This window comes from Equus przewalskii, chromosome 4 (genome assembly GCF_037783145.1).
Source record: "Equus przewalskii isolate Varuska chromosome 4, EquPr2, whole genome shotgun sequence".
NCBI lineage: Eukaryota > Metazoa > Chordata > Mammalia > Perissodactyla > Equidae > Equus > Equus przewalskii.
In genome coordinates, this window is record NC_091834.1 from 55,396,164 (window position 1) to 55,414,118 (window position 17,955).

Here is a 17,955-nt window from a genome sequence, read left to right on the forward strand (position 1 = left end):
CATCTGGTCCTGGACTCTTATTTTTGGGGAGGTTTTTGATTACTGTTTCTATTTCTTTACTTGAGATTGGTCTATTCAGATTCTCTATTTCTTCCTGATTCAGTTTGGGTAGGTTGTATGAGTCTAGGAATTTACCCATTTCTTCTAGGTTGTTCAATTTGTTGACGTATAGTTTTTCATGGTATTCTCTTATGATCCTTTGTATTTCTTTGGTATCTGTTGTGATTTCTCCTCTCTCGTTTCTAATTTTATTTATTTGAGATTTCTCTCTTTTTTTTTTAGTGAGTCTGGCTAAGGGTTTGTCGATTTTGTTAATTTTTTCGAAGAACCAACTCTTTGTTTCATTGATCCTTTCTACTGTTTTTTTTGATTCAATATCATTTATTTCTGCTCTAATTTTTATTTCCCTCCTTCTACTGACTTTGGGCTTTGTTTGTTCTTCTTTTTCTAATTCTGTTAGGTGTTGTTTGAGGTTGTTTATGTAAGATTTTTCTTACTTATTGAGGTGAGCCTGTATTGCAATGAATTTCCCTCTTAGGACTGCCTTTGCTGCGTCCCAAATCATTTGGTACAGTGTGTTTTTATTTTCATGTATTTCCAGATAATGTTTGATTTCTTTTTTAATTTCTTCAATAATCCATTGTTTGTTCAGTAGCATGTTGTTTAGTCTCCACATTTTTGGCCCTTTCCCAGCTTTATTCTTGTAGGTGATTTCTAGTTTCATAGCATTATGATCAGAAAAGATGCTTGATATTATTTCAACCCTCTTGAACTTATTGATGCTTGCTTTGTTTCCCAAGATATGGTCTATCCTTGAGAATGTTCCATGCGCACTTGAGAAGAATGTGTAACCTGCTGTTTTTGGATGAAGTGTCCTATATATATCTATTAGGTCCATCTGATCTAATTTTTCATTTAATTCTATAATTTCCTTGTTGATTTTCTGTCTGGATGATCTGTCCATTGGTGTTAATGGGGTGTTGAGGTCCCCTACTATTATTGTATTGCTGTTGATGTCTCCTTTTAGTTTTGTTAATAGTTTCTTTACGAATTTTGGTGCTCCTGTGTTAGGTGCGTATATATTTATAAGTGTTATGTCATCTTGGTGGAGCGTCCCTTTTATCATTATATACTGCCCCCTTTGTCTTTCTTTATCTGTTTTGCTTTGAAGTCTACTTTGTCTGATATAACTCTGGCAACACCTGCTTTCTTTTGTTCATTATTAGCTTGGAGTATTGTCTTCCATCCCTTTACTTTGAGTCTGTGTTTGTCTTTGGGGCTGAGGTGTGTTTCCTGGAGGCAGCATATTGTTGGATCTTGTTCTTTGATCCATCCTGCCACTCTGTGCCTTTTGATTGGAGAGTTCAATCCATTCACGTTTAGAGTGATTATTGAAACGTGGGGGCCTACTGTTGCCATTTTATCACTTGTTTTCTGGTTCTTTTGCATTTTGTCCTGATGGAGAGCTGTTACTTTGTGTTATTGTCCTTCTGCTTATCTCTTTTGTTCTGGATTTTGTAACCCCTTTCCTTTTTTTGATTTTTCAGGAATGAGGTTCTTCCTGAGCATTTCTTGAAGAGGAGGTTTTGTGGTGATGAACTACCTTAACTTTTGTTTATCTGGGAAAGTTTTTATTTCTCCATCGTATTTGAAGGATATTTTCGCTGGGTAGAGTATTCTTGGCTGCAGGTTTTTGTCCTTCATAGTTTTGTTTTGAATATTTCATTCCAATCTCTTCTAGCCTGTAAGGTCTCTCCTGAGAAATCTGCTGATAGCCTTATGGGGTTTCTTTTGTAAGTTATTTTCTTCTGCCTGGCGGCCCTTAGTATTTTCTCTTTGTTGTTGACTTTTGCTAGTTTCACTACTATATGCCTTGGGGTTGGTCTTCTTGCGTTAATAAAGTTTGGAGATCTATTGGCTTCTGTCACATGAAGTTCCATCTCTCTTCCCAAGTTTGGAAAGTTCTCAGCTATTATTTCTTTGAACAGGCCTTCTGCCCTCTTCTCCTTCTCTTCTCCCTCTGGTATACCTATAATCCTTATGTTGCATCTCCTAATTGAGTTGGATAATTCTTGGAGAGTTTCTTCATTTCTTTTTAGTCTTAGTTCTCTCTCCTCCTCTGCCTGCAGCATTTCTGTATTCCTATTCTCCAAATTGCTAATTCTGTCCTCCATATTATCGACCCTACTGTTCAGAGAGTCCAGATTTTTCTTAATCTCCTCCATTGTGTTCTTCATCTCCAGTATTTCTAATTGGTTCTTCTTTATAGTGTCAAGCTCTTTTGTGACATAGCTCCTGAACTCATTGAGTTGTCTATCTGAATTCTCTTTTAACTCATTGAGGTTTTTAATAATGGCAGTTTTGAAATCATCGTCATTTAGGTTATAGATTTCATTGTCTTTGGGATTGTTTTCTGGGTGCTTATCATTTTCCTTCTGTTCTGGAGATTGAATATATTTTTTCATACTGCTTGATGGTGTGGATTTGTGCCTCTGCATAGAGATAGAGTTTAGTCGCTGCTTCCACTTGTTGCGACTGGTGTGTGTGGGGGGGCAGCTGTTTAGACTGCACCAACCAGGTACCCTGTCAGCTGTTACTGACTAGACCTGGACCCCTCCTCGTAGTCACAGTGGTACTATGGGGTCCCTCGTCGGTTGTGGGGGCAATTGCAAGGGGGCCTCAGGCTGCTGATGCCTACTGTTGCAGCCCACTTAGACACGCTCCCTCCTTGTGGTGTGCAGCAGTGTTGTGGGCTTTCCCAGCAACCAGGAGCAGGATCACCTATAATCGCTGCTTTGTCCCTAACAGAGCCCACAAGATCACACTTGTCCACTATAGGTCCCAGCAGAGCTATGGGTATCTTCTGAAGTCTGTCGTTAGCTCACCTAGCTGTGCTACTTTTGCCCCAGGGCCTTCCCGCCTTGCGATTGCCAGTCAGGACCTCTCCACTAGTGCTGTGCAGAGGCTTTCGCTGAGGCTGCTGTAGGAACCTGGAGTTCCCCCCGGGCTACGTAGCCGTTTCACCAGAGCTCCACTCTGCCCCACTCCACTCTCACGGGATCTCTGGGAGCCCCTTGCCTCGTCTGGATCATGGCCAGAGTCCGTGGGCCTGGCAGTGGCTTGTAAGCTGCTGCCTTGTGGGGAATTCTGCTCTAGGGAGCTTCCTGGTGTTCTGAATGCTGGGTGGGGGCTCCCAGCTAATGGTGAGCAGAGGCTTTCCCTGCCGGGGGGGTGCAGGACCCCGGAACCTCCCCCTGAGCCACAGAGCCGGGTGCTGGAGCTCCAACCCTGTCCCCAAGCACGTCCACGGGAAGTCCCGTGTGCCGGAGACCGTGGGCCCAGCAGCAGCTTGCAGTCTGGTGCTGTGCCAGGGAATCCGCCCACTGGGAGCTTCCCTTTGTCCTGGATTCTGGACGTGGCCTCCTTGCTAATGGTGAGCAGAGGCTTTCCCTGCCGGGGAGGTGTGGGACCCCGGAGCCTCCCCCCGGGCCGCAGATCCGGGCACTGGAACTCCAACCGTGTCCCCAAGCACGTCTACGGGAAGTCTGGGTGCCCCCTGCACTGACCCGTGTGCTGGAGACCGTGGGCCCAGCAGCAGCTTGCGGTCTGGTGCCGTGCTGGGGAATCCGCCTGCTGGGAGCTTCCCTTTGTTCTGGATTCTGGGCGGAGCCTCCCTGCTAATGGCAAGCGGAGGCCTTCCCTGCTGGTGGGTGCGGGACCCTGGGGATTCCCCCTGGGCTTAGGTGTAATCGTGGGGGGCTTGAGTAGGGCTGTTGTCACCTGTTTCCACCGTCGCTCCGCTGGTGAGTGCACACTCCCGCCCTTGGTGTGTGGCGATGCTATGGGGGAGTCTGCTGGAAGAGAGCCTCCTGCAGGAACTAGGCTGTCCGGGGGTCGGGGGTCGGGGTCAGGCTCAGAGAGTTTTCACCTATTTCCACCTCCTCCCAGGGGGAAGTCCGTCCACCTTCCGATGTATAGTAGTACGAGACTCTTAGGTGTCTTGAGATGCTATCTGGATATCCTTTGTTAATTGGTGAATGTCCAATTAGTTGTAGATTTGACAGGGGAGAGACAAAGAAGACCACTCATTCCGCCATCTTGGTCCTGCCTATTATCACACTGTTATTGCAATTGTCCTCTTAATTGGGTTGGTACCCAGTGTAGCTGGTTGCTAGGCTCAGGGGCGTACAGTTGTGATAGGCGTGAGGCCAACAAGGCTGATGTCAGTTCTCTTAGGAGTGCGGCTGAGTAGGGCTAGCCCTTGGCATGGAGGCACTCAGTTGTTTCAGGGTTTGGAAGGTGGGGCTGGTCCTTTTTATGGCTGTTTGTGAAATACAGGTCTGCTGCTGCTGATAAGCCTCAACCCTCTCTGGACACATACACTGTCAGCACAGTCCTAGTCTGTGTACACTTCTCAACCCCCTGGAGCGTACCCTACTGCCACACTGCAGAGGCCCCCACCTCTGCCCCAATGCCCCCCAGAGTTCACCAGGTCCTCACACAAGCCCTGCCCCACAGAGGCAGACACCTTTGCCTGCCTGTAGAGGATCAAGGCATTCAGTCAATGCAGGCTGAAAAGTAGCCTGAGGGCTTGCTGTTAGGTGGGGCCAGTCCCTAGGGCAGGTTGCCTGCCCTGGCTGAACTGGATTAAATCTGTGCTCTAGTGGGTGTGGCAGACCCCTGGGCTAACAGCCCAAGGGATGCACCTGAATGGCCCCCACCTGTGTCCGTATCAGCACGCCTGGACCAGCTCAGAACAACGGCCCCCACCAATGTCTCTGTCTCCGGAGAGGATCCTCCTCTCACCAAGATGCCCCCCAGAGCCCACCAGGTGAGTCTCGTTTCACCAAAGGACAGTCAGCCTTCTCTATGGTGATTTTAGGTTTCTGCAATGAGTGAGTTTGTGCGTGGGCCCTTTAAGACCCGGATCTTTTCAGCTTTCGTCCGATAGCTTTTCTCGGGCTGTCCTCACTGCAGTTAATAGCCAGCAAACCCAGACAGTAAGACCCCCCCTCTCAGTTGGGCTAAGTACAAAGGATGGTTATAGCAGTATTGTCCCGCTCCGGACCTCACTCCTCCAGGGAGGGCTGCGTACCTTAGGTTGGCTCCTGCCTGGCCAGCTGAGAAGCTCCGCTGCTCCCATAGGTGGCTTTTGTCCTCTCTAGCCAGAGTTACTGCCTCTTCTGCTTTCGTCAGGACTGTCCCTTGTTGTGGGGGTTCTTTTTGTCCAGTTTTCAGTTTTCAATCCAGGGTGATTCTTCCTAAAATTGTTGTAACCTGGTTGTGTTTGTGGGAGGAGGCGAGTTCAACGTCTGCTCACAGCGCCATCTTGACGAGAACTCTATGTATTTTTCTTTTTAACATACATTTTTATAGTTTACTTTTTTTTTTAACTTAGAAAAATTTTGAAGGCTTATTATGTCAGGACACACAAATCTACTTAATTCTTTTTAACTGCTGCATGGTATTCCACCTATAGATATATCAGTTTACCTAAACCATTTTCTTTATGGCATTAATCTAAAATTTCCATTTTTTTCCTTTACAAACAATTATGGCAAAAAAATCCTTGAACTTATTTCCTTGTACACTATGTGAATATGACTCTAAGATAGATATAGAAAAGTGGAATAGTTGGGTTGAAGTGTGTGCAGGAGTGAAATTTTAGTACCTTCTGTGAAATCATCTAATAATGCTGTACTTGTTTCTACTTCCCCCAGTGATGTTTTAGTTTACCTCTTTCCTCTTGTTTATGCTGATCATTGATGTCATTAAACTTATTTTTACCAGTCTGATGTGTGAAAACGTTATTGTTGTTTCAGTTTTATTTCCCCGGTTGTTAGTGGGATGAGAGTCTTCTCATATTTATTTGTCTTCCTACTTTCTTTTTTTAAATTCTTTTAATTTTATTTATTTATTTTTTGAGGAAGATTAGCCCTGAGCTAACATCTGCTGCCAATCCTCCTCTTTTTGCTGAGGAAGACTGGCCCTGAGCTAACATCTGTGCCCATTTTCCTCTACTTTATATGTGGGACGCCTTCCACAGCTTGGCTTGCCAAGTGGTGCCATGTCCGCACCGGGGATCCAAACCGGTGAACCCTAGGCCACCAAAGTAGAATGTATGAACTTAACTGCTGCGCCACTGGGCTGGCCTCCGGCCTTCTTACTTTCTATTCATACACTTTGCTCATTTTTCTGGTTTTATCTTTTCTCATTGATTTATAGGAAATCTTGTTATATATTCTGTATACTAATCCTTTGTTATTTATCTTGCAGCATTTCTTCTAATCTATCATTTTGTGTTATTCTTTTTTTTTTTTTTTATCAGTTTTTAAATTCTGGAGGCAAGCCTTCCCTACTCCAATTTCATAAATATGTTCTCCTTCATTTACCTTTAATACTTTTTTGTTTGTTTTTATGTTTAGCTTTTTCATGTATCTGAAATTTATTTTTTTGTGAAAGTGTGAGGTGTACATAACTTCAGTTTTTGTCCAAATTGATGGCAAGTTATCCAAGCACCATTCTTTCCCAAATAATTTGAAACTTGATTTTTATAATATTCTGTCATACTCTCTATTTTGTGCCATTGCCCTATTTGTCTATCCTATACCAATATTACATGTTTTAAGTTATTATTCTTCATAGTGTGTTTTGATATTTGGTATGGTAAATTCCTCCTGTTTATGTTCTCTTGTCAAGATTGCCTTCATATGTTTGTGCATTTTCTCTTCTCGGTAATTTTATAACTGGCTTGTTAAGTTCCATAAATAAATTCTCTTTCAATTTTCATGGGTGCATGATTGTATTAGGTTCATGCAATAGATACAGAAAACCAAGTTACCAGTGGCAAAAAGTAGTGATGATAATGATGTTGTTGATGATGGTTGCAGCTTTGTACTGCCAGGGTCGTTCCAGCCTCTTTACATCTATTAGCTCATTTAATCCTCATAACAACTCTGAGGTGCTATTATTAATCCTGTTTTACAGATGAGGAAACTTAGCACGGAGAAGTGAAGCATGTTGTTCTGTGTTATTCAGCTAGTAAGTGTTAGAGTTGGGTTCAACCCAGAAATTGTTCCGGGCTCATTAGTCTGCCTTGTTGTTGGTTTCTGTGCAGCTGCCGTATTGTTTTGATTACTACAGCTTTATAGTAAATTAGTATTTATGACTTCATTTTAATATTTCAGAATTTTCATGACCTGTTCTTACCTTTTCTTTCAGAACTTTGGCATCATTTTTTAAAACATTCTGTTGTTATAAAACATACTATTATTATAAAAACGTTATTTTAGTTGATGTCACATTGAATGTATAGATTAATGTAGGAAGAATTGATATTTTAAAATACTGAGTCTGTTCATTTATTCATCTTCTATGTAGCTAAGTGGAATTCTACAGTTGTCTTCATAAAAGTTCTGCATAATTCTTAATTTTATTTCTAGGTATTTCATCTTTGTTTTTTAATAGCTATAATACCTGAGTTTTTTTCTTTCCTTTATATTTTCCAGCTGATTATTGTTTGTTTATCTGAAAGCAAATGTTTTATGCTGCTTTTGTTACCAGTCATTATTACTTAATCTTAGAGTTTTAAGTAAATGTTTAGTTGATTTTACAAATAATGATATTTTTGCGTCTACTTTTGCAATATTTATGACTCCTTACTCTTGACTAATCAAAATGGCTGGTACTTCAGAATAATGCTAAGCAGTAGTGGTAGTAGTGGCATCTTTGCCTTTTTGTGACTGCTAGTATTTTATCACTTCAGGATCTTATAATATAAAGAAGGAAAACCTCCTCCCCTTTCTGGCCCCTGCGGGAAGGTGATGTGAAGAAAGGGGAGAGTGAGGAGAGGAACAGAATGTGTTTTTGTCTTGATTTCAGATGTGAGGGAGCTTGGGGCAGAGGGCCATCTGCTCTGTCAGCCATGTAGTCCTGGACAGAGATGACTTCTTGCTGGAATTTGTTCCTTTATGATGTGGAAGGAGTCCATAATTCTCAGCTCTTAGGGGGTGCTTGGAAGGCAGCTGAACTGTCAGGCAGTGTGTCATAGCCTAGGGCAAAGGTGACCCCAGAGCAGAGCTAGAGGTGGGTCCCCTGAGCTCTGGAGGATTCAACAGAGGAAGTGGCAGGCATCAAGTGGTCTGTAGTGGTCGTGAGAGCAAGCATGAGGTTACCAGGCCCTACCAAGCTGAGAGACTAAATTATAGCCTACACCAGCCTTGAGCGTTTGAGATCAGCAGTGCGTGCAGCAACCAGAGGACAGCACAAGGACCTGACCCGACCTAAGCCTCCTCTTACATTCCCACAAGCCACATGAGAGGAGCTGCAGAGAAAGGGGGCAGGAATCTGAAAGACCGAGCTATTGTCCCACGCTGTTTATGTTATAAGAAAGGATTAACTTTTGAAACCAAATAGGACTGAAAGTTCATTTCCTTCCCTCTACCTGCGGTGTGGGGAGAGGGATGTGGGGAGGTGTGGTTTGTGAAGAAGATAGAGCTCTTATAAATTTTCTCTACAGCTTCCTAATTTTTGGTCCAAAAGTCAATGTATGTAGCAGTTGTGGTTTGGGATTGTGGACGTTTCCTCATTTCACTGAAGAAGTTTTCTTTATTTTTCATACTTTGTTTTTAGATGGTTTCCTAGTGAGGAATAGAGTAAAAATATACTTAATCTGACGACTTCAACTAGAGGGTTATCGCACATATCTTGCTTTTGGTAGTGTTTTCTATGCTGATACACCATTAATTTTCTGCATATTTTTTTTCTTGTGAAAAAGGTCTCTGACAAATGCAAAAATACTTTTACCTTTTTGTCTTTACTTTATGTGGCAGATAAAAATCTAAATAAAAATTTCCTTTTTACAGATTTTGCTGAAGTTCACATTTGAAATAACTTCTTTGTATCTGAACAAATAGAGATTTGATTTTCATTCTTCATATATTTTGTTCTCAGGTGCACCTTCAGTTGAAGTTTTAGACTCTCCAGTTACGGCCAGGGACCACCCATTTCTAAAAGCATTTCAAGCATCATCTAGTTCTCCAGAAACACTAACAGATGGTAATGAAATTGGGAAATATTTCTGGTTGTAGTAAATAAGAATACAGATTGATTCATTTTCTAGATATCACTCTTTTTTTTTTAGTATTACCACAGTTTGATTATCACTTTATTTTTATATTGGCCAGGCACTGAGAAAAAGCAAGGAACTTCATTTTTTTATTGGGAAAAATTGCTAAATCTGAGAATTATGAAGATTCTGGTAATACAGTAATTGGAAGTTTTGAAACCATACTGTGGTCCACGTTATTGCTTTGCTGTCTGAGAGAGTCCTCTAGTGGACTAATTGCTTCGATCCTTTAGGCTCTCTCAAGCAGGATGTAATCCAGTGATAACTCTAGGTTAGCAAGGTTTTATCACTTATAAATTATACATAAAAATGAATAGAATCCATTCTAAGTGCAAATATTCTATTTCCTTTGTTGAAAAGAAGAATAAAAACATTGAAGAAGGAATTCACATGATTAATTAGGTATTGAATGTTTAAAAATATTTTAAAATGAGGATTTTCTTTGATTTATTTGTATTTTCGTACCTTTCCAGATATCCTGACTTTCTCCACAAGGGATTCTAAGGCAGCTTACAAAAACGACACACAATGAAGTGATGATAAATTGTAGAGAGAAGTAAGAAATCAGAACCAAGAAAAATGACACAGTTGTGTCAGCTTTCGAGGTTGATATAATTGCTGCATTAAGCTTCAGTTTTGACTTGAGTGTAGTGGCAGCCAAGGCACAAAGGAAGGTGCCATCCGTTAAATGTTTTTCATTATTAGCAAGGAGGAAACATGAGTTCTCAGTGCTAATGAAAGTTGTACCAATGTTGGATTTTAAAGACATCTATATAGTGACCCTCAATGATGCAGTGGCCCAAGGTCCTTAAAACTTTTTTTCAGCAAATGCAGCATATGTTGCCCATTCCTAATAGTCACCCAAAATGGTAATATACCATTTTGCCAGATAAATGGTAACATATCATTGAAATGCAACTCAATGAAGGTGATTCTGCAAGAGGCTTAGCTCAAATGGTCCGACATGATCCAGGGAAAGACCCAGGGTTTTCAGATGAATGGATAGATAGCATATATTCAAAGCAATTTTTCTTATTTTTCTCAACAAGACTTTTGTTAGATAGTTGATAGAGTGTGATTATACTCTGTGGTGATTATCTGGAGTTATGTGATTTTCGTGTTGCTGGTTGAGGGTGAATTCACATTCTTTAAAAACTAGACAGGTGTTCAGGTTGATATTCTATTTTGGATATGAAGGGACCCAAACAAGACACTTTGGTGTCTTTTTTGTAGTCTCATTCATGAGGGCTCCACCATCATGACCTAATCATCACCAAAGGCCTCACGTCCTAAGACCGTCACATTGGGTATTAGGATTTCAACATATGAATTTTGGGGGGACACACACATTCAGACCATAGCATAAACCTTCTATAATTACTTCTGTGCATTACTTGTTACAGTGATACATGAATTTCTATAAAATATATCTATATTATCTATAAATTATCTATAAAATATAAAATGTAGTCGAACAGAGCTAAATGTGCTCTTATGTGAAATAGCTATATGGTGTTAATAACCAGTTGAATATTTGAAGAGTGTTTGCCAATGAAAATTACTTTTGTCTTATGAAGCTCTGCTTTCTAAAAAGGATTTAGGTGGTAGGATTTATTATCCATTTAGACCATTTCTGGTTTGAAAACTAAAAAATTATTACCAGGTAGGAGAAAAGTTTTCTTTCTGTTTTTTATTTCAAGAGAATTTATAATTATATAAATATATTATTTAGATTTTTTTTGCCTTATTAGTAGGTACAAGTAGTCGGGTTTCTTCCTTAAGGAGACCTGAAGAGGACGATATGGCTTTCTTTGAAAGACGGTACCAGGAAAGGGTAAGCCTGTGGGGAAATCTGCTTACATTAAGCATTTACCTGTAACAAAGATACTGTGGAATGATTCTATATTGATTATGGATCATCATTAAAAATAATTCATAAAGCCTTAGAGTTGGTGTTAGATCTTGAGGCTTATTTAGAACAATTCAGAGAGAAACAGGACTAATGAATAATACTATATGTAATACATTGGTTAATTTATGGAGGTCATACATATTGACAAAATATACAAATAAAATTGTCACTAATAAACATCAACCATCAGCAGATTCATAAATTATATGTTTCTTGAATTCTTAATATGTAGTATTTCTTCTTAGTGGCTTCTAGGCATATCTAGACTCAAGTTAAAATTACCCAGCAGCCTTTAAGAAACACAACACTAAACATAAACATATTTTAACAATTTCCAGGGCTCAACAACTACAATATTGATGTGTTCCTAGCTTTCAGCAATGATAACTTTCATCAGTTCTCTAACACACTGTAAAATCTTTGGGGATAACCATAGTATTTTATTCTTCTTTGTATTTTCCCCAGAACTATGTGCCGTGCCTAGTACTTAATACATTTTCAATAAATGTTTATGGAAAATTGAAAAAATAAACACAGATATAATAGATATTTGCTTTCATACGCATCGTCTACTTAGACATTTGATGCGGTCATGGCAGCATTCATATTTGAGAGTTTTGTTTTGTTTTTGTTTATGGCCAGATGAAAGGATGTTGGCTTGATGAGGTATGGGGGATGGTAACCAGCCGTATGGGACATTCCCTTTTGTGGGCTTTTATTATCTTTCTCACTAGGTAATAAGCGCCCTGAAAGTAAAGGCACTCTTGTCACTTTTTATTGTATCCTCTATAACACTTATACAAGAGCTTGTTGAGTACCTGATGTTGTGGAAAAAGATGGCCGTTAAATAAATTCACCATCCAAGAGCAGAGGGAGTGAGTAGGGGACAGAGTTTAGCTTGGTTGTCCTGATGAAGAATTTTGCAGTGGACAGGGAGAGTCCTGGATATGATTTTAGGCAGAGCCTGAAAGTAGAACTTTCTGCAGTGATGGAAATGTTCTGTATCTGTGCTGTCTCCATTCATCATATGTGGCTGTATAAGCCTAAATTTAAATAAATTAAAATTTAAAATTTGTCTCCTCAGTCACACTAGCCACATTTCAAGTGCTCAGTAGCCACATGGGCTAGTGGCTACCTTATTGGACAGCGCAGAAAGTTCTTTTGGAAAGCTCTGGTTTAAGGGAAAGAAGTGGTAGTAGGATCTCAGGGAGGGAGATGAAATGGTCAGAATGAGGGAAGAAAAGGCTATTTTTGCAGCATCATCAAGGATAGACTTTTAATCAACTTAGTCTCTGTCCTTGAAACACAAGCGTTCACAGCTGAATTTGTTTTTCCTCATAGGCTTATGAGGGACGGCGTTCTAGAACTCCTTCCTTCCCTCCTCCAAAAGCCTGGGTAGTGTTGACTGCGTCGAAAACATCCCACGGTATTTGCTTGTGGAAGATAATAGGGGCAGTTCTTATTTGTGAATGTTTTAGACGATGTACCTGGCCCATCCAGACTGCTTATTATAGGTAGACCCAGGATTTATGGATTTATGAGATGTGGTTACAACTCTCCAGCCTGTGCGATTTATGGATTTATGAGATACAGCTTATAAACTCTCCAGCCTGTGTGATTAATGGAGTATAAAAACTAAGAAGCTCGGGCCAGCCCGATGGTGCAGTGGTTAAGTGCGCACGCTCTGCTTTGGTGGCCTGGGGTTTGCTGGTTCCGATCCCGGGTGTGGACATGGCACCGCTTGGCAGGCCATGCTGTGGTAGGCATCCCACATATAAAGTAGAGGAAGATGGGCATGGATGTTAGCTCAGGGCCAGTCTTCCTCAGGAAAAAAGAGGAGGGTTGGCAGCAGTTAGCTCAGGGCTGATCCTCCTCCTCAAAAAAAAAAAACAACTAAGAAGCTCAAACCTAAATGACTTACTCTGAGCTGATGTGTACCATACACCTTGTTAGTACTCGTCTTTTACTTCAAAAAACAAGACATGTACCATTGAGGGAAAAATCTGATGGGTTCAGGGCCCTCTTAGAAAGCGGTGTACATCTGTATCTGGTTTTTGCTTGTATCCTTTGCTAATCAGTGGTAACATTTGGTGTGGGGAAGAACCTATGATTAGTGTGAGTCAGCTTTGATAATTAAAGCCTTCATGGTAACATGGTTTACTAACTACTTTTGGATATTATTGAGGAGTTGCTTCTTTTATGTAGCAGGTCAAATTATTTTCTTCTGCTGTGGAGACCCTTGGTCTTGTTTCCCCAAGCAAGGAGGATTTTATTAAGAAAACATTTATCAAACGTCACCTAGGTGCAAGGCACTGTGTTAGTCCCAGGACATTTTTTAAGAAAGGAGAAAAAAAAAAAAAAGGAGGAGCAGGAGGAGCTTCTTTGCTCTTCGGACACTAGGTGGATGGATTTGCTAAATACTGTTTCAAATGAGCAAACACTGCTTTGGCTTTTGTTTGTTTAGCATCTTTGCTCTTTTTTGATGTTACTAAAAATCGAACACTGCCCTAAATGAGAGGGGAAAGGAGACTAGTATTTGTTGAGTGCTTATTAAGTGCCTAGATCTTTATATATATGATCTTATTTACACCTTTAGATCAATCCTGTGAAGTACCTATTACTATGACCATTTTTACAAATAGGAAAACTGTTGGTTAACTAGCTTGCCTCAAATGGTTAATAAATGGTAGAGGTAGGATTCAAATCCCCTTCTGACGCCAAAGCCTGTAATGTTTGCCCTAGAATAGGGTGTTCTCTGGAGGTCCTTCCTTCTGGTTTCTCGATGTTATTCCATCACCTTAGACAGAAGAGCCTCTGCCTCCACCCACCGTGCTCCATATTTTCTCCCCCGTTCTCTGCAGGGGTGAGGCAGCGGTGCTGCCTCTGGGAACTGTGCGTGTGAGTGCAAGTGGTAGTGAGGAAGAGGTGGGTGGACTTTGTGTTCTCTGGGGTCTTTTTTCCCATGGAAAGGGTGTATATGTTTCTCAAAGGTCAGAAGGTCGCTGCTTAGGGTATGCAGGCTTCTTCATTGCTTCAGTGACAATGAAAAAGGACAGCCTTCAGGAAGGAACTGTGGAAAGGTAGAAACAGGAATTACAGAAAACCATCTTTAAAGCAGACCATGTTCAGAGAGAATGCAGCTGGATTGGATGTATTATGTAACCCTGTAGGGAATGTACATAGGCTGGATGTAAGGTTAGGCATTTAAGTCCTTTTTTTTCCTTTAATTTTAATGGCAATTAAAATTAATGTATTCATTTTCTTCAAAGCAATATTCATTATATGTTATTTTTATTAAAATACTTCTGTGAAGTTGAAATCAAGCCATATTTTAAAAATGCAATTAGGTCCCTTCAACTATCAGATTTTGGCTTTGGTATTTAGGAGCTTAATAACTGCTAAATAACTGTGTGAAATGGCTGTGATAAATAAGACAAATACAAATGAGGTATGTGCAACCTTTTTTTCTTTAGAATATTTTACAGATGATTATATCAACAAATATTTTAAATTTTCAGATAAAAATGGAAAAGGCTGCTAAGCTGAAAGGAAAAGCACCATTGCCACCAACTACAAAACCTTCATGAAGATTATTGGGGAAATTAAAACCATGATCCAAATATGTCTCTTGTGTTTATTTTTTCCTCTATTTATTTGCTTCTTTTACTGTATAAAAATGTCTTTTTGGATGTTTCCTTAATTTATTTAAATAAGTGAAAATACCTTATATTACTTTTGTCAAAATTCATGATTTACTACTTTGTATATACTTTTTACCTCTCCTAACATATGAGGTTATTTTCATATTAGTCAAACCTGAAAATACAGTGAATATTTTTAGTCTATCATAATTTAACTTTTTCAGGCTTTTTAAAAAATTAAAGGTGTTATTGAGGGTTTTGAACAAATATAAAAGGGCCACTGTTTTCATTCAAAATAGTAAGTTAAAATCCTTAATTTCTTATCTTTCAAATTTCATAATGTTGATTTATGTTTTTAAATAAAACACTTTTAAAATTATAGAATTTTCTGTCAGTGTCTACTGATTTTTAAGTTGTTTTGTTAACTATACATCATACATGATTGTATTGACTCCTCTCATGTGCTACTTCACCTCCTCCTGGCCCCAGCTGTTACTCCAATACTGCTGTGAAACACTTCCAAGCAGGCTTCTGACAGCTTCATCTGGAAGCCATTGGATGGCACTTTGTCTTGGGACCATGTCAGGACTCTCTTGCTTTCTTCTTCAGGGATCCTCTGACACCGTGGCTTGGGATGTCCACTGGAAACCCTCTGCATCATACATGTATGATGGGGGAGTTAATGACCTTGGGACCACCCTTGACTAATGCGAGGTGGAAGCCAATAGATAAATGCTCCTGATTCTGTCTGCTGGAAAGACAGTCCTGAGATGCCTTTCATAAACTTCTTCCGAAAATCCTGTGAGACTGAGCACCGGTCACTCATAGCAGTGTCCAATTCCATAATATATTCTTATGTTAGCTTTCTCTTTTTCCCTTTTCATTCCCTGATCCCTTCCTCTGGTTCCCTCAGATCACTTTCCGAATAAATTACCTGTATGTGAACATTTGTCTTAGGGTTTGCTTTTGGGTGGAGGTGGGGGAGTAAACCCAGGCTAAGATGGGTACCAGGAAAGCTCATAGAAAGCAAACCCTCAGGATGGGATTCTGTGACTGGATCATTCTCTGGATGGGTGACAATAAAGGCTGCATAACTGGTGGTAAGTAGGGTAGGGATAACTCCTGGCGTGTAGATATATCACAGTTACTGTAGTGGATTTAGGTGAAGTGCAAGTAGAAGGTGAAGTGTTAGGTTACATAGTAGCTATGACATTACAGTGGAATGGGACTAATGGAAATTATAAAGATGGCAGTGTTTGTTAGCTATTGTTAACTACTTTAGTAACCTTCAAAGAAAAATGACATAGGTTCATGTTAGCTACTTAGTCAAGACATGCTGTGAAAGCCTGAGTGCCTCATAGCACCGTTTAAGGAAAATCTCATCTCCTGCAGTTGTAGGCAGTCTGGGCTGACAGTCTGGCCTAAATCTAATAGTAAAGGTGGCAAGATGGCAAAGGAAACTGAATGCACAGCCTCGATCATCTCCTTCAACAAAGTGAGCATGCTGACAAGAAGACTGAAACCCTGAATCATTGGATGGGGACATTTGTGTTGGTGAGCCTGGGAATCTTGAACCCTCAGCTTTCCTTGAACCTTTGGGCTTTAGAAGCAGCCTCCTCCACTTTGCTAGAGGAGAGCAGCCTATGCTTGCCTGGAAATCCTGCAAAGGCTTTATCTGAGGCACTTGCATTGTAAGATGACACTTGTCCACCCTGCTACCTCCCCTTGACTCCCAAACTTAAAACTAGGATCAGGTCTCTGCATACTCTAAGTGGGGAAATACAGTCCTTCCTATAGGAAGATAGGTTACAATCTGAATGAAGTGCACGTTCTGGTTAAAATGTATTGGCAGGAACCCAAGAAACATGTCTAGGAGTAGATCTTGGGAGTGTTGGATCAGGGGGTGGAATATACAGCTTGGTTGAGAGAAAGTTGAGGGTGACATGGTAGCACTTACTCATGATTCAGGCTTTAATGCCCTGGTGAGGATATCTGGAGTAGGTCCTAACACATTGCTAGGATGGCATATGGAAGATATGGTGGAAATGCGAGAAGTTATTTGGCACAGAATTGAGGAAGGGGTCAGAAAGCTCAGGGAAGTGGCAATGTTAGAATGGGTTTGTTTGAAACTGGAGAAGCTACCACTTGACTATTTTCCTTGAGAAGGCTCAGATGACAGTCATAACTAAGGCAATAAAAAAATGTAATGGTGAAGAGTATACTGGCAACTTTGAGAAGCTTGACAGTGGATGAGCTTTACAGGCTAGAATTGATGGTAGAAGAAGCTGCCATGATGCTGGGCTCCTTGATGTCAAGGTAGATGATGGGATGCAGAAATGTTGAAGGCCAACTTTTGGAACATAACTGTAAGGCCCAGGGGACATAATTAATGTGTACCAAGGCATGGATCTGTGAAGAAGGTTAAGATCATGTTCCAAGGGGCAAGATACAAGGACAGCTGATCAGGATGTTATTTGACTTGTATAACCGTGATCCCTCAGCCAGTTTCCATATCTAAGGCAGTTGAGATCTAGAGCCCATTGACGGAAGAGAAAGCCCAGATCCCCTTGAGGAAGGATCCTCAAGTATATATGATAAACTTCCCCTTGAACCTTCCCCAAAGAGGCAGTTAGCATCTACCAGGGTAACTATGCAGTGGAGAAAGAGGAATACTCTGACTTTTCAACCAAGGACTGTTGGATACAGGGTCTGAACTGATATGGATCCCAAAGAACCAAAACCATCATTGCAGTACTGTGGTTTTATGGAAGCCCAGTGATAAATGGAGTCCTGGCCAAAGTCCATCTCAATGGGTCTGGCCTCACTCTTTATTTTTACAATCTCTAAATATGCATATTATTGGGCTATACTTAGAAGCTGATGGAATCCTTCGGCCGGCACTGATAGCTCTTGCTTCTTGCCCCAGATGCTTCTCAGATGCTGCAGGCTTGGGGCAGAGTTAATGATCTAGGGGCGTCTCTTGACCATTGGGTTATGTAGACATAAAGTCAGTAAAAACACAGAAGACTTGAACACCTATTAACCAACTTGACCTAAGTGACATTTATAGAACACTCAACCCAATAACAGCAGAATACACATTCTTTTTCTTTCATGTACACAGAACATTTGCTTAGATTGACCATATTCTAGGCCATAAAATAAGTCTCAATAACTTAAAATGATTCAGATCATAAAGTATGTCCTCTGACCACAATGGAATTGAATTAGAAATCAATAACAAACACGTGGGAAATCTCCAAATATTTGAAAGT

At 40.6% G+C, this 17,955-nt stretch overlaps 1 protein-coding gene across 4 annotated transcripts in view; it reads left to right on the forward strand.

Annotated features, from left to right (window-relative positions):
- The window catches only part of FAM221A (family with sequence similarity 221 member A), a 33,278-nt gene extending 18,217 nt beyond the window's left edge, over positions 1-15,061 (forward strand). Inside the window, exons 5-8 of one of the 4 annotated variants that reach the window (XM_070615958.1) lie at positions 8,953-9,057; positions 10,879-10,961; positions 12,381-12,465; positions 14,558-15,061. In XM_070615958.1, the coding sequence (XP_070472059.1) occupies positions 8,953-9,057; positions 10,879-10,961; positions 12,381-12,465; positions 14,558-14,580 (296 nt within the window). In that variant the 3' untranslated portion in view covers positions 14,581-15,061. Of the gene's footprint in view, positions 1-8,952; positions 9,058-9,600; positions 10,962-12,380; positions 12,466-14,557 lie in introns of all 4 variants that reach the window. The other 3 variants (XR_011539121.1, XM_070615959.1, XM_070615960.1) reach the window with 3 other exon arrangements.
- The last annotated feature ends 2,894 nt before the right edge of the window (positions 15,062-17,955 follow it).